Below are 21,295 nucleotides of genomic sequence, written 5' to 3'. Positions count from 1 at the left end.
CACTTCTTCTCCATGGTAACACTGGCTGAAGCTAATTATTAGTATTAACATATTTAACATAACCCTGTAGTATTGTTCAATTATCCAGCAGGCTCCAGCGCTTCCTTGAATTATCCTCTAAATGTTTTTTCACATTGAGGTTAACAAATTGCTCACTTGTAATCAAGGTGCTGACATGCATGTCTGGCATATTTCTTTATAGCAAATATTCTGTGGTTTATTTGATTTAAGATTGTCAGCATTTTTTAAATATTACCATTCCGCTAAAGGCTGCTGGATTCATTTAAGAGTCAATCTTTTAATAATGAATAGTTTTTACAACCAAAAATGTGTAGTAGAAATTGTTTAAAAAATGGCTCAGTGGTGGTGAGGATGTTGCACTTGTTTTTCTGTTTTAATCAAACTATTCTTAAAACAACTGTTGTAGGGCAGATTTTTTAAAACAATTAAATTAGATAAAATAAGGTAAAGAAAAATAAAATTAAATTAAATAAATGCCCAGAAAAAACAAAAAGGCTAAATCCCAGACTGTTGCATTAACACAACAACTGTATTAATTTACGAAATTAATCTGTTTGCTGTTTAAGTTGCAGCTTTGCAGGATAATCGTCTTGCTAAGTGCTTGTTACTGAACAGGAGACGACTCACCATCTGTCACTGAACCCGCTCATGCCATCTTCACTCACAGGTTTACAGACACTTCTCTAAAAGCCTATCATTATAAAGGTTAAATAATATGAAAATAAATCCAATAAAAAGTAGGTACATCCAGATGGAGTTTCACCACCCAAATAAAACTACAGTTGGTGCATTACTATGCTAATAAAACTACAGGGTGTGCAGAATTATTAGGCAAGTTGTATTTGAGGATTAATTTTATTATAGAACAACTACTATGTTTGCAATGAACACAAAAGACTTAATTAATAATAATATCAAAGCTGAATATTTTTGGAAGTTGGAGTGGGGCTTTTTTAGTTTTAGTATCTTAGGAGGATATTTCTGTGTGTGCATGTGACTATTACTGTGCATAATTATTAGGCAACTTAACAAAAACCAAATATATACCCATTTCACTTATTTATTTTCACCAGGGAAACCAATATAACAACTCAAAATTTACAAATATACATTTCTGGCTTTCAAACACAAAACAAAAACAAATCAGTGACCAATATAACCACCTTTCTTTGTGAGGACACTCAAAAGCCTGCCATCCATAGATTCTGTCAGTGTCTTGATCTGTTCACGATCAACATTGCATGCAGCAGCAACCACAGCCTCCCAGACACTGTTCAGAGAGGTGTACTGTTTTCCCTCCCTGTAGATCTCACATTTGATGAGGGACCACAGGTTCTCTATGGGGTTAAGATCAGGTGAACAAGGAGGCCATGTCATTATTTTTTCTTCTTTTAGACCTTTTCTGGCCAGCCACGCAGTGGAGTACTTGGATGCGTGTGATGGAGCATTGTCCTGCATGAAAATCATGTTTTTCTTGAACGATGCTGACTTCTTCCTGTACCACTGCTTGAAGAAGGTGTCTTCCAGAAACTGGCAGTAGGACTGGGAGTTGAGCTTGACTCCATCCTCAACCCGAAAAGGTCCCACAAGCTCATCTTTGATGATACCAGCCCATACCAGTATCCCACCTCCACCTTGCTGGCATCTGAGTCGGAGTGGAGCTCTCTGCCCTGTACTGATCCAGCCACGGGCCCATCCATCTGGCCCATCAAGACTCACTCTCATTTCATCAGTCCATAAAACTTTAGAAAAACCAGTCTTATGATATTTCTTGGCCCAGTCTTGACGTTTTATCTTGTGTGTCTTGTTCAGTGGTGGTCGTTTTTCAGCCTTCCTTACCTTGGCCATGTCCCTGAGTTTTGCACACCTTGTGCTTCTTGGCACTCCAGTGATGTTGCAGCTCTGAAATATGGCAAAACTGGTGGCCAATGGCATCTTGGCAGCTTCACGCTTGATTTTCCTCAGTTCATGGGCAGTTATTTTGGCCTTGGTTTTTCAGCACGCTTCTTGCAACCCTGTTGACTATTTTGAATGAAACGCTTGATTGTTCGATGATCACGCCTCAAAAGCTTGGCAATTTTAAGAGTGCTGCATCCCTCTGCAAGACATCTCGCTATTTTTGACTTTTCAGAGTCCGTCAAATCTCTCTTCTGACCCATTTTGCCAAAGGAATGGAAGTTGCCTAATAATTATGCACACCTGATATAGGGTGTTGATGTCATTAGACCACACCCCTTCTCATTACAGAGATGCACATCACCTGATATGCTTAATTGGTAGTAGGCTTTCAAGCTTGTACCGGTTGGAGTAGAACAACATGCATAAAGAGGATGATGTGATCAAAATACTCATTTGCCTAATAATTCTGCACACACTGTAAAAGAAAACATGACAAATTTGCTGTGAGCTACACATGAATGAAAACCCAAACATGTTCATTATCATGTTCAGGATCATTCTAGTAAGCCACCATGATCTTCAGACAAAGTTTTAAAGAGAATCAAATATTTCAGCATCAGATATGGCCATAAATATGCTTATATATACTGACAAAAAGAACTTGTTGTATGAATAAATGTATGAAGCTTCTGGGTCTAAAAAGTGTAGCCAATGTAGAAATGCAGAAACAACCAGCAGGGGGCAGCACTAAAATGATTTCTCACTTAATTACCACAGTAAAACCAAATAAATTTACTATCTGAACTTCTTGTTCACATTCTTCTTTGATACTGAAAGATGTTTTTCTTGCAAATAATGGTCTTAATAAATGATGATCAAACATGAGGTGCTTCAGTGTTCTTGCAGTGTGTATAGCATCCTCTTGCCCTTGGTCAGATCTTCTCATTTGTTATAAGTGGTTTAAAAAACCCCAAACTGCTGTGTGACAAGTAGGAAAACATTAATCCACAAATCTGTAGGATACATCATAGTGGATATATTAATCTTTTATATAAAGTTTTTATGCTTCAACATACTGCATTTGTGAGCTAGAAATCACAGTTGTGGTATATTTGTTAGTAGAGCAATGGCGATACAGGTGGCCAAGATAAGACAGACTTCATTGTGGGATGGCCAATCAATAGATTTCACTAACTGCAATGTCAGCAAGATCATTGTTAACATTGGCTAGAAACAGTGTGTGAGATACCGGGACTAAAACAGCTTCAAGCTCTTTCTAACATCAAAAACAAAACTCTGACAAATTAAAAACACTGACAAGATATGAAATAAAAAAAGAGCTAATTGGTATTACAAGCACAAAAAGTCCTTCATCTCACAGAAAAAAAGCTTTAAACATCACTCGTATTGCAGAGTAAATGCAAAGAAATATCAATGACCAACCAATCAATACTAGTACAGCTGTTCGTGTAGCTGCTGGAATCTACTGGCTGAAGTGTGGGTCCTTTTTTAAATGGGTAACAAAGTTCCCAACAAAACCCTCAAACCCCACTTAGGACCATGTTTGCCCATATTTCCCAACACTGATTAGACACATACAACTTTAGTTCTAATCTATACATTTGTTGCGACCTTCTATTATTAATTCAGAAAAGTCAGAGTTATATTTTATGTTACTTATTTTTAATCTATATTGGACTGAAATTTGGGGGTGTGGTGGTTAGCACTATGGCATCACAGCAAGGAGGTCGCTGGTCCTGGGACCTTGGTTGGGGAGGGGCTCGAACAGCAGTCTATCTGTGTGGAGTTTGCATATGTGGATTCTCTCCGGGTACTCTGGCTTTCTCCCACAGTCCAAAGGTTTTGTTGGTCCAAAGACATGCATGTTCTGTTAACTGGTCATTCTAGATTCTCTCTAGAAGTGTGTGTGAGTGGTTGTTTGTCACTGTGTTGGCCTGTGATGGACTGGTGGTATGTCCAGGGTATACTCTGTCTCTCACCTGCTAATTGCTGGGATAGGCACCAGCTTCCCTGTGACCCTGAAATGGAATAAACGGTATGGACATGTAACATAAAAATAGACTTTATCAAACGCTTAAGAGCAACACAAAGTGCTTTACAGAGCATGAAAGGACACAAAACCACTGAAATAAAACAATAAAGATGAAAAACTGATACTTATAAAAGTTGCACATATCTATAAATAATCATATACATAGTCAGAAAAGCAAAAGGATGGGCATTTACCTTGGTCTCCATGATAGTTGACAGGTTAACCCTCCCCATAATCGCTGTTGTAGCAGATTAGCCTCAACCTTAAAATCTACAGCAGGGCCACTGTCCTGGTTTTCAATGTGTCCCTGCTTCAACACACCTGACTCAAATTAATGAGTCATTGTGCAGAACTTTGTGCTGTACGATCTATTTAATTTGATTTAGGTGTGGTGGAGCAGGGGCACAATGAAAACCTGCAGGACTACGGCCCTTTTAGGACCAACTTGAGTAGCCCTGCTTTACAAGCGTGCATACATTTTCACCCAAAGACTGCAAATCAATCAATTTTCCATTTTGTGATGAAAACTGTGGACAAGGACTGTGGGATGTGCCAACATAAAAATCTTGTTACTGAAATAAAAACTGTGATCTCTAATTCCAATGAAAAAGTAAAATTTCTCATTATTGTTGTACAAACACCCATGTTCCTGAATGCAAACACCCGTGCAGTTAACATCCTGACAAACACAGAAGCCCAATGTGTCAGCCTAAGCCGTGTTATTTAGAGTATTACTATGCACAGTGCCATGCAAACATTTAATGCTCAGCTTTTTAGCATGCCAACACGTTAAGAATGTAACATGCACTGTGTTAGGGAGGATTTAATGATACTTAAAGCCCAACAGTATGAGGACCTACAGTATATCAAAGGACTGAACACTGCAGATGCACAACATGTGAGAATCCACATCCACACTAAGAGGATGGACGAACACAGCAGAGCCTGAGCAGCCATGTCTCCTCTGCTCATCTGTGGCCTATGTTAATATGATTAGACTGGATTATGGTAATGTGCAGGGGGATCTGGTGGGTGTGGGGCGATGCCTTGCTGCTCTCGTTTCAGAGAATAGTTAATTGGTTGGGCTGCTTTGATGTTGTGGTGATGAGAGAAGGGGGCTGGTAGGGAAGCCTGGCAAAGGTGCCCTACAACTCAAGCCCATTTTATTTTTGGCCTATGAGCGATCTGTGCTGGCAAGAGGTAAAAGGAATGAAACCTGACGAAACCAAAGAAAAAAAAAAACAAAAAACAAACATAGAACAGGAGCTGAAGCCATAGTTGTGAAAATGCCAACAGCCATTTTCTTTTCTCCTGCTGAGTGTATGTTGAGTCAGCTGTTGATCTCAGCCCTTACTGAGGCCTGTTTGTGATCTATTAAAGGTTCTTAAATATAGTATGAGTATTATTTTCCCAAATACCAACTGATCTGAATATTTCCTGTGGTTTAAAATTTATTTGTCATTTGCCGCCTGTTAACTGTCAAGAAGTGCAGACAATGACACGTACCTGAGAATTAGCAATCAGTGAGAGAAATTAGAGGCCATTGTGCAAAAAAGAACATTTCAGCTTTTCTACACAGTCACAGCAAGAAAAATCAGCTTCACTTTATTTGCACCTGCATTCTGCAGACAGGACTTAAAAGTGGTTTTCTCCACTGCTGTCACAACCAGGGCTTGCAGGTGTGCTCTTTGTAGCTGCAAAACGCCTGCTGAGATACTCAGCTGTGCACATAAGCATACATTTATATACTTTGTGAATAAGTAATCACTTGTCCCTCATAAGTAGGCCAGGCATGGGTCCAGCTGTGTCAGCTATTTGATCCAAACAAGAGCAGCATCAATATATCCATTAATTCTAAGTTAGCAAAGCGGTTTTAGATCCCAGACGAGCCCCCATTCAACCTGGATCCTTGAACGCAACATGAGATGAAGGCCGAACAAAAACTTAAGGAAAAAAATGTTTTATAAAACATGTTTTTTTTTTTTTTTTTTTTTATCTGATATTAAAGCACTTTACAGTCATTCAGAGGATGACCCAGGGACAAGTAATGACGAGCAGGGGAGGAGGGGTTTACTGCTCAAATGATGAGGGAAAGCATTTTTGCCAGTGGAAAGAGGGCTTATCAAAACAAAGGAGGCATAGATCTTTTGGAGCAACGTGGATAATAAAAATAAGAAGTTAATACTAAAGTGGTCATTTTGCATGTGTTTCAGGCTGTTGTCTGCAAAGTGCAACAGTGTCTACTGGAGGTCTTGGATAGGCGGAAGCATGGTTATCTACTTAACTTCAATAACCTGCCTTGCAGAATAGGTGTTTAGCATTAGATTTGAAACTGACCATATGTACTATTAAATAACTTATTTGCACGTTAATATTAAAATGAACTAAAGTAGCAAACAGAGGTTTTATGCGTAAGACAGGGACGGTAACAGTGCTAAATTAAACACCTTATCCATGTGGTACCGTAAAACTAAACAGTTGTGGAGTGTTTTTTTAACCTTGTGTGAACTCCAGGGCAGCTTCAGGCATGGAAATGTGCACAAATAATATCAGAGTACCATAAAAATGATTCAGAAGTACATGGTTTAAGGTTCACACACAGCTTGGCATGCAAAAAAAAAAAAAAAAAAAGCATGGTGAGTTATAGCAGGAAGACTCGCAGGCCTCACCAGTCATTCCTTTAACCACACCCTCAACGTTCCAGCTAATTAAATTATTTAATACATCGATACCAGTGCACTAGAGTAAGACTTTACAAAACAGACTGTGAATCATTATTCTTAAAATATTCTATAGCATGTAATGAGAATATGAATAACACATCTCATATGCTACTCATGCAAGTACCTTAATTTGAATAGTCTTTTTTAAAAGAAGGTAAATTCATCCATCCATTTTCTGCACCAGCTTAGTCCAATTCAGGGTCGTGAGAAGGTAAATAGTTGGAATATTGCTGCCCTTATACACGTGGCCAGTGAGAACATCATAAAAGCTTCCACATGACCATCATACTGTTGTAAAGGCATCTGGTGATGTAGACTAGAGTCAGATTTGAATCACTAAAATGATTACTTTATCTCTCAACCCTCAGAGTTCTCATTCAGAGTCAAATCAGCCATTCAGTGTGAAAGGCATTTCTAAAGATTATTGTTTCTAACACTGTGATTCAAAACTTAACCCTCCTGATTGGCCAGGAGAAGCTAAGAAATGTAAGACCTTAAATGTCAGATAGACAACAGATTTTGCCAGTTTTTGTTGCCATGGGAAAAAAAAATCATATTTTTTCTGCTCTAGATGTGAAATAAGTTCAAAGTCATGGAGGAAAGCTCATGGTTGAGGTCAGCAGCGTCCCCCTCAGTGTTCAATGATAAAACTTCAGCTCCAAGGACATGAACAATGAACTATGTGAGAGGCTGAAGTGTGAGAAAACCAGAGCGGAGTCTGTTCATTATATGCTTATTAATGCTGAAAATACTCATGAACTTCAAGCTTGTGATAGAAAGAAGCCTATTCCTCTGAGTCTGTAGGCTCTTCTCAGTTTTGTGCTTCCTCGTCTCGCCACCTCCACTCTCCTCTCTTTGACCTGGAAATTTATCCCAGTTAAATATCTTTAAGGTCATCTCAACTTAGGAAATAGAAAGGAGAGCGAAAGCTGGTCAGCGGAGTTATTTCTGAAAACATGAAGGTGAATCCATCTTTTCGGCATCTATGAAATGTGCCAAGAAACCGCAAAAGAACAAAACAAAGAGCTCAGGCCAAGTGACGGACCTAAAGGAGGGATTAAAAGGCTTCTGAAATAAATCAAAAGTTATAAAGCCCAAAAGAATGAAAGGTAGCTGAACTAATACATTTTTTAAATCAAATTATTTGTTTTTCAAAGTTCACAGTAAAAACGTGACTTTCATTTTCAGCTTACATTTTTTCACTTTCAAATATTTCTTTTAAATGATTTAGCTCCATATATTAGTGCCTTGTCAGTAGTGAACCAAATTTCCCCCAAACCACATTATTCTCCTTATTTATGAAGTTTGATAGTTTTAAAGTCACATTTAGGATTTCTTACCAGCAATGCCCAGAAACAAAGTTATATATAAATAAGCGCCATTTTGAAAAATTCTGAATTCGGACCATCTTGATGAGAGCTTCTGATTGTTGGCATATGGGTGCTTTGTCACAGCTACTAAAATAATCCACCAAAAACCACTTTGGTAGTGGCTCAAAAAAATTTGGGAGCCATTGATGTAAGCCATTTTCAGCATTAGTATGAACCTGTTGTCCTGGTACAAGGACTTGAATGTGACATGAGGGGTTCAAATTTGGGCTAAAATATTCCTTTTGAAACTTGGAGGCTAGAAAATCAAAAGCAAAGGCAGTTTCATAAGTAAAAATCTTGCAATTTTATTTGCATATAAAGGCAGCTAAATATATCACAATGAACTGAAAGAGAACTAACATTTCCATGAAGAGGGATACAATCAGAGAAAGAGTGAGAGAGGAACAGAGCACGAAAAGAGCATTTACAGCTGCTGAGACGAGTTGAGACAACTATTGGCAACATTTTTTGTGCTAGCAAGATTGCATTTACACACAGTGCAAAATTAGGAAAAAAAAAAGCAATAAAAAACAAATACTATAAGATTTACACTTTAAAGGACAACTTAACCATGTTTAGGCAGGTGCGTTGTTGGGAACAATCGACACCTGTTGGATTGTGACTGACAAATCTTCCTCTCTCATTCAAAATGAATTTCTACCCTACAGGGAGATTTGTTACAAAAAACATTAAAGAAACTTCTGAAGAGTTTTTGATAGGAGAAACATCAGGTGCATACGGAAAAAAATGCACCTAATTTTCTTCTTCTTTTTTGTCAAACACAACTTTTAGTACAGATGTTTTACAACATGAATATATAATATATATATAATTTTTTTATACATACATTTTCCAAATTAGATCAGAAATCCATTGCGGGTAGATGCAAAGTGAAAATTCAGGCTGTGATGGATAGCTTTCCGTCCCTGCGTTAGTTCGGTGTTGCTCTGCGGGGATGATGGGTAATAAATAAGGACTTTTCTCTGAGCTCGCAGAGAGTGGGGCTCTAGCTGAAAACATTAAAGCTAGTTTAAGGCAGCGTCCCTGTCAGCCAAGAAGTAAAAGAACTGACGAGAAATCAAAATGGAAAAAAAAAAAAAACCAAAACTTAACACAAAATATGACAACATGAAATCATGGCATCCATTGTCTGGCCAACGCAAACCAAAACGTACAGAAATTGTACAAATTCACAAAGCATCATTTATCTTACAGATCTGATCAATATTTATCAAGAGCAAGATTGTTTAACCACAAAACCCCTTTGAAAAGGAGAACACCGGCGTCAGACGGGACTTTACAAATGAACTGCTTTTAACTGACAAGGTTTAGCTAGTGATAGTTTTCTGAGGAAGGCAGAGGAGAAAATTTTCCTCGTGGTCTGTTTGCATTTGATCAAGTTTCCTGTGGTCAAAAAGTTTCCCATTTGTCAACTTGTGCGTTGAAATCATGGCCTAGCATTCTGCACTAAGGCAACACGTTTTTATTTCTTCTCATTCCTGACAGAAAACACAGTGAGATGAAGCATCGCTCACTGAAATATGAAAATAAAAGATTCTTCATGGACTACCTCCCTTTCTCCAAACAGACCCTGAAATCTGCAGCTAAGCTGACAGAGGGAATCTGAGCGGGAATGTTGAAAATAATAATAATAATAATAATAAAAAAAACACACCGGTATTCTCCTTTAATTCTCCATGACGAACCTCCCTCCCACCCCCCACCCCATACATCTTCAAATCTTCTCCGTCTCAACAAACAGCCTGGAGAAGAGCAAAAAATTTGCAAAGAAACACTTAGATTTTTTTCTTCTTTTTTTTTTTACTTTTAAATTTGACATATTTATAGAAAAGAAGTAGTTAACCCAGCCCGCAGTCCCCCCCTCCCCCAACCCCAGTTCCTCTGGTCTCAGGAGCTGGAGGGATTGGGCAGGTCGAACACGATGGGGGGGTTGGTGGGCTGGAAGCTGACTGTGCACGTCGACGCGTTGATGAACGTCGTGTAGCCGTCCGTCATGATCCCGTACCCTGGTGAGCGGAGGGGGAGTGAGAGTCGGTGAGGATGTTCACGGTAGTTAATTCCCACCAAATCGCTCATTTGTGTGCTCAATAAAGCCATTTCATTCACTCTGTTTAGCAATTTGTATGCTTCAGTTTACTCTCAGTATTTCACTGTATTCATTAATCACATTCATTCTAATTTCTTATCTTGGCACTAATTGCTTTGGACAGCTTTGGTTTAACAGTTAGGTTTGTGTGAACAGGTGAAACAGTAATGAGCCAAAATATTAGACCACATCTGTCTAAAACAGATAATCAATATTTGTCTTTATAATTTTATCTTACACCTCGTCCTCCACTGCAGTTTTTTCCTTAAAACTGCTTTGCTGGTGTGATGCAAACTTTTTAAAATTGAATGTAGAGAAAACAAAAGAGCTCAATATTGATTTTAGGAGGAAGAAAGAGGAGCCCTCATTAACTTTTATTAAGGGTCATGAAATAGAGGCGGTTGAATCCTACACACACCTTGGTGTTGTTCTGGACGATAAATTAAATTTTAAAAAGAACACGGAGGTGGTCTAAAAAAAGGCTCCGACAAGACTCTTTCTGAGAAAACTCAGATCTTTTAATGTAAGCAGAAACCTTCGTTCTGTGTTTTATCAGGGAATTTTAGCCAGTGTTATTTTCCTTGCTGTGTTGTGTTGGGGAAGCAGCATTTGTGTAGATGACAAAAACAGGATTAACAAGTTGATTAAAAAAGCTGGGGCTGTGATTGGCATCACCTCTGAGTCTCTGGACCTCACCCTGGCAAAAAGAAATGGGTCCAAACTGAAAATAATTTTATTCTTGAAAATCATCCTCTACATGTTTTTAATCGTCTCAAAAGCTCTTTTAGTGACCGTCTTGTTATGCCTCCATGTTCTACTGAACGCTTCAGAAGGTCTTTCGTTCCTGTAGCTGTCAGATTTTTTAATGACCACCTGTAGTTTTTTTTCAGTATATTTAGATATTTAAAGGTCTAATTCATGCTTTTCGTCATTGTCTATGTATGAGATGTGTGGTGGCAAAGAAATTTCCCATTTTAGGGGATTAATAATGTTTATCGTATCTTATCTTAAACAGAATCAGCTGCTCGTCTTTGCCGAAGCTGTGACGACGTGACCATCTCTGAGTACAAAAGTGAGCTCATCTTTGTTTAAAGGAGGAAAAATGAGCAACGTTTAAATCTATACTCCCTTTTTAGATTCATATTTCATGTTTTCACCAAAGATCAAGTAGTTTGTCGGCCTGTGCAGGACTTCAGTGCTGCTGCAGATGACAATATGACATCTACCCCTATTTGCGCCATAATCTAATCTTCTGTCTTCCCTTAAAGACAAGAATGTAGGAGATGAGGACAGATATGAGGACAGAGGAGTCAAACTAACAGGCACACATTAACTGAATATGGCATAACACATCATTAAACCATAGTTGTGTTGTAGTCTGCATCTGCATTGTATTATTTAAAATTGGGATTAACTTGTCAGTCCCTTTATGCACTCGAGGAAGATGGAAAGACTTCCACAAAGGATTCACTGATGTATCCTTACTCAGCTCCTCCAGCAAGCATCAGTCCTCACTCCTATCACCTCCTGATGCATTTTAGGAAGTAAGATATTCTTTAAACTATTTTTTAATATTTCCTGATAACCAGCAGGAGGGCAACGGAGAAAGGAAAGAGCAGAAACAAAGAAAAATTTGATAAGCCTCTAGGTGTCAGTGGTCTGCAAAGTTTCAGGTCTCTTGCCATAAGATACCAGAGATAAAGGGTGTGGATCAGACCCGTTCAAGTCCAGCATTCTTTGGTTTAGTTCCAGACTCACCACTTTTCAATCAGGAGTATCACACACAGGCCTCGTGTTTTAGAGATGCTACCATTTCATCTGACCACAACAACATGACTCTTGTTAAAGCTACTTAAGTCTGGGTCTGGTCATTTGTCCTGATCCAACATGCTGACCACATGAACGGACATGTAATTAACAGCATGTCTGACATGGACACGCAGGCATGAAATAAGATAATCCATCCTACATGACAACATGGCCTCTGAATATTAGCAACATCCCTGAAACATTTACAGGGAAATAAATTGTACCAAGACCATAAAGGTTTTGAGGCTCTTAATAGCTCAAGATTGATATATAATTAGCCAATTAATGATGGACTTAATTTATAGTTGTAGTCATTGATTATTTTATTATCAGCTAATCTGCTCATATATTCTTGATTAAATAATTAATCATTTTGCCAGATAAATGTGAGAAAAGAGGGAAAACTGCATGCAGTAATTTCTCAAAGTGAGCTGTGACATCTGCATGTCTTTGTTTGGTTCACCAACAAACCAAAGACGCCCCCCCCCCCATCATTAAGGTTTTAGGAAAACTTTTATAAAGACAGTCTTAAGTCCAAAAGAGGTAATCAGGGGATTTACAGTCTGGAATTTGTTCCCGGTACCTTCGTGTATGCCTCCAAAGGCATGAAGTTTGGGTCGCACCCTCTTCTGGACTGTGTTGAGCAGCTCCACACAGCCGACCCGCTGCAGCTCCTTAGGAACCCAGTCTCTGAAACCTGTAAAGACATTTGCATCAGCTGTTTACCTTCCAGTCCTGATGGAATTCCTCAGTTTTATCCCATGCATCCGTTAGATCTGACCAATCATGAGCCGTGGAGCGCACAGAACTGTAACACATAACCTTAATCGAGCTCGAATGACGCAGCAACAAACTTCAACATGTAATAAAATAAAATTTAGACAGGAAATATGAGAGAAAATACAGATAAAGATAAAAATGGACATACAGTAAATATGGTTTAAATGACTTTTTCATTCACTGCTAATGTTTAATGTCCTGACCCCGAATTTGTCAAAGTCCTTCAGGTGAATGCGGAAAAAAAAAAAAATATATATATATATATATATTTTATATGTAAAATCTAGAAGTAGATTGTGATTTGATGTAATTTAAGCTATTAAAGATTAGAAACTAAATACCTCTAATATCTTCCCAAACAAAAGCTGAACATTTGTCTGAGTTAAATGTCTTTGTATAAACACATTTAGGTGCTTTAAGCCAATATGGAGTCATTACTGATTCACAGCTGCCACTGAGCTCCCGTTTACTGTAAACAAAACAAGAAGCTGGCACAGAAGAGGATAACCCAGATAAGTACATTTTCCTTTCAGTTGTACACATATGCTGTTTTCTAGTTCCCAACAAGCTCTTTATACTCGACCCTGTCACTGAACACATACCAACTATTCATCTGCTGCCTCTTCATCTGAATTCATAGATAAATCCACCAGTTGAATCTCATTCTTGATGTTTCTTCTGCACTTGTGCAGCCATTATCCTCCCCTCTCCTCCTCATTTTTCTCTCTTCCTTCAACCTTCAGCTGGCTCCTCCTGCCATCCCTGCTCTCTGCTCATAAGGTCTGTCTCCGGTCCATTGCAGTGTCTGTCACACTGCTGTGAAATCGAGTTTCCATGCAATCAAACAGCCACAGTCGCTGCTGCTGTTGCTACTGCAGCAGCGAGACTCCGTAGGCGAAAGGGAAGGAAATCACTCAATAAAGCCAGATGGAAAGTGGCAGAAAATAAATAAATAAGTAAAAAAAAAAAAAAAAAAAAAAAAAAAAAAAAAACAACTGGGGCCCAAAGTGCTAGAAGGAAAACCTAATCAGACTGCAGTGAAAAACAAAATAAAACCCAAACAGTATTTACTTTCTTTTTCATGAATTTAAATGCAAATATTGAATTGTGAAGTGTGTTTGAGTGCTTGCTCCGCATACCGCTGGCTTTAGATGAAAACAGTGCTGAAGGTGAAGTTTCACAGCCACACAAACATGGCCTGATTCACTGCCTCCAGTAGCTTCTTACAGACTTTGAATAATGAGGCACAACTTCATTACAGATGGTTATGAGGGGGCTGTAATTGCTTAATTTGACTCACCGAGTGGAGGTCCGTGGGTCATCAGAATGTCGATGCCCTCGGGGACGAGGTTCCATTTATCCAGCAGAGACTGACCCCGAGGCAGGTTGAACCCCCAGCCGTTAAACCACGGAGTCCTGCAGAGACAGAGGGAGAGATCACATTAACATCACTCACTCCACCATTATAATGGCATAAAGCAACTCTCATATCCAGAAGCAATATTCACTGCATGGCTGATTTTTTTTGCTGTTTTCAACACTTCAGGATTGAATAAATGACAAATGTAGAAGATCTTGTTTAACAAGCACTCTGTATTTATCCTGTGTCACGCATGTGTCTGCATGTATATGTGCACTTGCAAACACACAGGTAATGCAATAAATTGCTGACTTATTGTTGAGATACGGTGAACTCCTCACTTGCAGACACAGAGAAGGTGAGTAGTGACACTGAAACTGGTGAAGTACTGAAGCCCAAAAGGAATTGAGTTTAAGGACTAAATTATGCTAAATATGATCAATATCTTCCAAAGATGAATCTCTGATTCTACAATAAATTGTGCAGCAAAGGCGCTGCCTACTTACAGGCAGCGCCTTTGCTGCTAAAACCAAATTAAAAATTTTAGTAACAAAGTGCAACCTGGATGGGGGTAATTAACTCACAGAAATGCCTAAAATGCACACACCTGCAGATTCTAATCAAAGCACAAGATGGTTAATCACTGCATGTTTGCAATAAACCAGTTCATATCCATGAATTGGGAGCATTTGGTTTGATGCAACAAATCGAGCACTTTAATTTTCAGAAATCAAAATTAATTTTAGACACTAAAACTAAACCACTGACTCCACAGGCCTGGCAGAAGAGAAGTGAATTTCTAAGCAGCAGAGAGCCACATCATGTGTCAACCCCCACTCCCTCTGCTACCCCTTCTAAAGATTGACTGACAGCAGCCGGGCCACCTCCAACAGCCTGGATGGGAGTCGGCATCTCCGGGGTGACAGGCAGCTTCTCAGTCATCCTCAGCACTTACAAAGAAAGCAGCGATCTGGCTATGTATGTATGTGTGTGTGTGTGTGTGTGTGTGTGTTGGGTGGGTGGATGGATGGATGGATGGGTGGATGGATGGATGGGTGGGTGGATGGATGGATGGATGGATGGATAGGTGGGTGGGTGGGTGGATGGATGGGTGGATGGGTCGGTGGGTGGATGCATGGATGGATGGGTGGGTGGATGGATAGGTGGGTGGATGGATGGGTGGGTGGATGCATGGCTTGATGGGTGGATGGATGGATGGATGGGTGGATGGATGGATGGATGGATGGGTGAATACATGGCTGGATGGATGGATGGATGGGTGGGTGGATGGATAGGTAGGTGGATGGATGGGTGGGTGGATGCATGGATTGATGGGTGGATGGATGGATGGATGGATGGATGGATGGATGGATGGATGGGTGGATGGATGGATGGATGGATGGATGGGTGAATGCATGGCTGGATGGATGGATGGATGGATGGATGGATGGGTCGGTGGGTGGGTGCGTGGATGCATGGATTGATGGGTGGATGGATGGATGGATGGGTGGATGGATGGATGGATGGATGGGTGAATACATGGCTGGATGGATGGATGGATGGATGGGTGGGTGGATGGATAGGTAGGTGGATGGATGGGTGGGTGGATGCATGGATTGATGGGTGGATGGATGGATGGATGGGTGGATGGATGGATGGATGGATGGATGGATGGATGGATGGGTGAATGCATGGCTGGATGGATGGATGGATGGATGGATGGGTCGGTGGGTGGGTGGATGCATGGATTGATGGGTGGATGGATGGTTAAAACAGATATAGAGTGAACTGTGCAGAGGTTTGATATAGATGAAGAACTGTGGAAATGGGGAGAAAAAGAAATCGAATGAGGTTGGTTGATAAATTGGGCTTTCATTTATCACAACAGTGGTAATGGCTGAAGAAGGCTGACAAGAGAGGAAAGGAAGACAGATTATCATCACATAATACCTCAGTATATAAGCTGACCTACTGCTACAAACCCAAAAAAGTTCATTTTAATTTGAGGTTTGCAGCACAGTGCAGCAGAGCCGCTGATGAAAAGATTTTGACTCCATTATGTTCAGGTTGCTCTGAGACAGACTGCTGAGTTTACAGCAGCTTCCAGTCACTTAGCAATGGTGCTGCGGATGGTATCTGACCGAGGGGAAATCAGGGCTCCACAAACATCAATAGGCTTTGTTACAGTGAAGGATGGACGATGCAGCACTAATCAATACCTGGTGTTCCAGTGGTGGGCTGACTGGAGCTAACCAGAGCCAGAAAAAACTCATGATGTGTAAAACATGAGATCACTACCTAGTTGGGTCATTTTAAAACACAACAAACCCTGAAAGCATCACTGCGGAAAACAAGACCTGAAAAAAATCCCATTTATGCAGTGTGGAGGGAGAAAGGGGGTTTATAATGCAGCTCAACCTGCTGGAGTGTTGAGTGTTTGTACATTCAGACTGAAAGGCAGTGGTAGACCCGAAGCTCAGGTTTTGATTTGCTCACTCAGTCGTCGCCTCCTTCTCTCGCTCAGCGGAGAGCTGAGAAATGAGGTTAAAAATTAAATGTGAGGAGCGCATGGAGGGGTGAAGGCCACAGACTGAACTGATTAATTAGAACTAATCAAACAAATCACAGCTAATGGAAGTCTAATGGATTACTGAGAAGACTCACCACTTCTCAGATGGAAATAGCGCTGCTGTTGATGCGATGTGGAGGAACTAAGAAAAGCAGTGAATCAAAGCAGAGCTGGCCTCGTCGCCTGGCTGCACACAGAAAGCACCAGCAGGGTATTTGTCTGGCTCTGGTTTTGACTAATAGGGACAAGACCAAACTTTGAAAAATGGCCGAACACATTTATCCTCCCCCACCTCCTCCCGCCCTCCCCTCATATCCTTGTTCTGAAAAATAAATCAAGGTTTCTTACAGCAAAAATAAATAAACAGCCGGAGCCTTGATTTTGTTCAGTGTTTCACATGTTTTCTTCCACATAAACACATTCATCTGGGAGATGAAACATGACCCCCTGACATGAGCCGAGGATCCGGAGCCAACCAAAAGGTCTTGACTGAATGCAGAGCGGGGTGCAACAGCTCGACGCCACAATGGCCCCATTGTCGGCTGTCTCCCTATGAAATATACCTTCCATGCAAGCGCATTTGTTAACCTCCGCCTAGATTAATGACATCCCGGTCACATAAAGGAGAGATTGTTTCCTGTGTGGCTGTGACAGAGGTTTTATTACACTGTACTGCAGAGTTTTTGCATGACGGAGGGCTCATCCACCAGCTCCAGTCGGATGGGAGTGTTGAACAGAGTGTTCTGCTGCCAGCATCTCAGTCTGCTCTCTCAGTGTATATACGGACCAGAGTGTGTTATGATCAGACAACACTCAGAGCCCCGTCTTGCCTTGACACTCTCCATCTGGAGAGCGTCGCCGTGGCAACAAAGAAGAAGCGTCTAGAGGCAAGCGCAGAGGGTAGTCAGACGTAGATAGAGAAGCAGAAGTAAGAGAAAAAGACGAGAAGGAGGGAAGGAAGGATGGGTATCTGCAAAAAAACAGCTAAGATGGGTGAAGCTGATGATGAAGGCTTCACTATAGGTTGTGGGAATGATGGAGTGCCACAAAGAAGAATAAATCTCCAAAGAATTATGACAAATACGTAAATAAAAAAAAGAAAGAAATATAGAAATAAATAAATGTGGAAACATTGACAAATGACGACAGAATAATCAAAATATAGTGAAAATAATAGTTTATTTATTTCTGTATATGTCTCTATGTATAGAAAAATGTATTACACATAACCTTTTTTTTATATCTTCTTATGTTTTTACATGCATTTTTTTTAAAAATAAGTCAACTGAATTTCTTTTGTGTTTCCTTTTTCAATCCTGTTTTTATGGTCTTTGCTATTTCCTCTGAACTTTTGCTCTGAGCCAACCGTTTTATTTAACTATTCAATTTATATGAGACGACTTCATGTTTTTTCTCTTCAATTCTCCACCATCCTTCAGTTTTAACATATTGGTTAAAAAATAAGCATCATAGTTGCACATGGGTCATTTATATCCACAAACTCGATTACTGCACTTATACTGCAGCTAAGAAAGCTGCCAAAAACCTCTAAATTAGGCTTTACTGATGTATTATGTGTGAGGATTGAGTCATTTTAGAGTCTGGTTCATCAAACAAGTGCAGGTAATAAAGCAGAAGCAACTGTTTAAATTTGATTGGCTCAGAGCTGTAGCAGATAATAATAATAAAATATAATAAAAATATAATAACTTAAAAAAGACTAAAAATTATATGTATTTATAATCTCATGGCATGCTTATAATTATACACTATTGTTAGTTTATGACAAGTTCAGAAAAACTTGCAGTATAAAAAACAGAGAAATGTCTTTTTACAGTCAAACATCTGAAGCTCCATACAACAGTGCACAAAAAAACCAAACAAATGTTGCATCAAGTGAACAAAAAGCCGGTAACCTTGGCAACGGGAACATTTAACAACCCCCCCGAAGGAATCAAACGGTGCAAACTGGTTAAAAATCTGCAGCCGTGGCCGGCAGCGGAGGTAAAGCAGACAGAAGCCATTTAGCCCTCATGTGCAGAACGTCAATATTCAATTAGGCCGGTGGACATCATTAGGACAGCAGCGCAGCGTCTCTCCGGGCATGACACCACTCTTAACCCCTCTGCTCCCCCGAGCTGCTCTCACTGGGTCTATAGACAGGCTACAGCAGACCCCTCCAACACTACACACACAAAAACAACGCTTCATTCCTCTCATTATGCCCTTTAGTCAGACTCCTCCCCCGTTTAATGGATCATTTTAGCCATTTTTTACACTTCATTGAATCAGCAGTTTAAAGGCAAAGGCTTTCTGATGACTTTTGTGTCACTAACCCCCCAAAAAAGGGACAGCGGATATCCCGCAACACCAATATAATCACATAATATTTTGCCAGATTTATTCCAATAATGGTTTCAATAATGGCTGCTTAACAATTCAGCAGAGTTCAATGAAGGTCAGTAAACATACACTTAAGTGACTGGATTACTCAAATAAGCGAATTTGTTGGCTGACATGTAGAGCAAAACCTTGTTTCTGTAAACAGGGCTGTGGGATCAGAAAATAAGATTACTTTAGGTTTTTCTGTACAGCCGAATGCAGATTTCTCTGCAATGTATACATGCATCCTGGTTTCTAATCAGCTTTTCATTAGCATGTGAAGGAGAAACAAGACAGGGAAAGTAATAAGGATGTCATGATTATAGATTTTTTTATGACTATTGGAGAAAAAAAAAAGATTTTACAATTATTATGAGTGAATTTCACAACGCTATAAATGTGTAAAACAGCCTGAATGCTCCTGATAAGTCTTTATGTTCAAAATAAAGTAACTAAAAAGTCACATTCCAGTTAAATCTCCTTTGTTCCAACAATCACTAAAAACTACAGATTTGTCTTATAGAAAACTGACGGCGAAAGACCACAGGACCTTTACCTGGACTTGGTAGATGTCTTTCTGTAAAATACATTATATAAATGTTTATCTTTTCCCTTTTGACCTGAGTATAACACTTAGAAAACACAGTAAAAAAACCCATCCAGCTAGCTTTGTACACCTCATGCTGTTTGAGACATAAACAATAATGGAACAACAAAAGAAAGAAACAAGGCCATATAGCTGAAATTAAATGTGCTTTCTTCTACAGATCACTGCATTACATCATTACATACATATGTAAAAATTCAGACAGCCTCACGTTGATCATGTTTGAACAACGTAACCATCCGCCAAAAAGTTTGAGGCAACTTTCTCATCCATGTTGTGCAGCATTATGCAAACGCTGCCGAACTCTTTACGCAGCGCTGTAAACCCGACCCGGGTCGTGTGCACTTCCTGCAAATGAAACGATTACATTTCATTTTAATGTATATTAGCTGAACATTAACTTTTAACCAATAATGTGAATTTACCTTCACCGTACAAAGCAGTGATTATCCTGCAGGTGGTGAAACATTCATTTGCATATTCCAATGCAGGATCAGAAGTCATGGGGTGGGGGTGGGAGCCTATCCCAGTGGTTACTAGCAGACCAGAAGCAGGTACCCCATAGACAAGTCACCAGCCCACCACAAGGCCATGGTCAAACATATTTAATGTATTTCCGCCTTTCACTGCAGCTTTTTATATCTTTACTGGCTGGTGAGTCGTCCTCCACAAGGACACCTTGGTTATTTTTTCTATTAGCAAAGGAATCCGACAAGGATGACTTAATCTGTTTGTTTGGAGGGAATAATTGTCCCTCTGCTGTACTTTCCCTCTAGATACGCCTCTTCTGTCATGTAGGCATGGAACCAAAACAAAGCAAGACCAGCTGTAGTTACACTGATCTGCAGAAAGATTTAATCATAATCCTTTATGAAAACACTGAAGAATCTTTACGATTCATTAATTAAATTATTCATGGCACACTTTCACGCACAACTTTCTGCCATGTTAATTCTGTCACATTGTCTCGCATTCTTTGTCCTTATGTCCTGTGTTGGGAAAAAAAATGACATGCTTTTCAACACAGGTACTGTGCATTTACCTTTACCTTAAACATACAAAGGTGGTGGTTATCCTACAGGTGGTGAAACATATTCGATGTATTTCCGCCATCCTGACAAGGATGACTTGTGAGGATTGCGTGTGTTTGGAGGGAATGACTCTTCTACTGCCATACATAACTGACAACAAAAACAAAACATCATCAGCATCACGCAGATGTGCAAGTTTAGCTGAACTGCTGATATGGTGCAGACATAATCATTTATGGAATGTGATGATATTGAGAGATCTTTGATTAATTGCACCATTGATTAATATTAACTATAATAATAGATGTCTACATATTAGCATGCAGGCATTTCCCTGAAAGTTTTCCGGTTTTGAAGTTCATTCATTTTGTGCAAGCTTCGGCTACAAATCATCAGATACCGTCTGCTTAGAGCTGATTGACATGCATGAAACAGGAGGTCTCAGTCAGATATCTGTTATCAGTATATCCGCTGACTAAAGCCCGGAAACGTGGCCTTTGCCCCCAGAGGTTAGCAACCAGATGACAGCTGACGAAGCTAACATCAGTAAAACCAAAGACCTCCAGACAGCTTTTTAATGACAT

The 21,295-nt window shown here is 39.8% G+C and overlaps 1 protein-coding gene across 2 annotated transcripts in view; it reads right to left on the bottom strand.

Annotated features, from left to right (window-relative positions):
- Positions 1-8,346: 8,346 nt before the first annotated feature.
- The window catches only part of mpped2a (metallophosphoesterase domain containing 2a), an 85,026-nt gene continuing 72,077 nt past the window's right edge, over positions 8,347-21,295 (bottom strand). For both annotated transcript variants that reach the window (XM_041991324.1, XM_041991333.1), the window contains exons 5-7: positions 14,063-14,178; positions 12,566-12,679; positions 8,347-10,093 (exon numbers count right to left, since the gene is read on the bottom strand). In XM_041991324.1, the coding sequence (XP_041847258.1) occupies positions 9,975-10,093; positions 12,566-12,679; positions 14,063-14,178 (349 nt within the window). In that variant the 3' untranslated portion in view covers positions 8,347-9,974. The remainder of the gene's footprint in view (positions 10,094-12,565; positions 12,680-14,062; positions 14,179-21,295) is intronic.

This window comes from Melanotaenia boesemani, chromosome 1, assembly GCF_017639745.1.
Source record: "Melanotaenia boesemani isolate fMelBoe1 chromosome 1, fMelBoe1.pri, whole genome shotgun sequence".
In the NCBI taxonomy this organism is placed as follows: Eukaryota; Metazoa; Chordata; class Actinopteri; order Atheriniformes; family Melanotaeniidae; genus Melanotaenia; species Melanotaenia boesemani.
The sequence above is the reverse complement of the archived record's forward strand: the minus strand, read 5'-3'. Positions and strand labels throughout refer to the sequence as shown.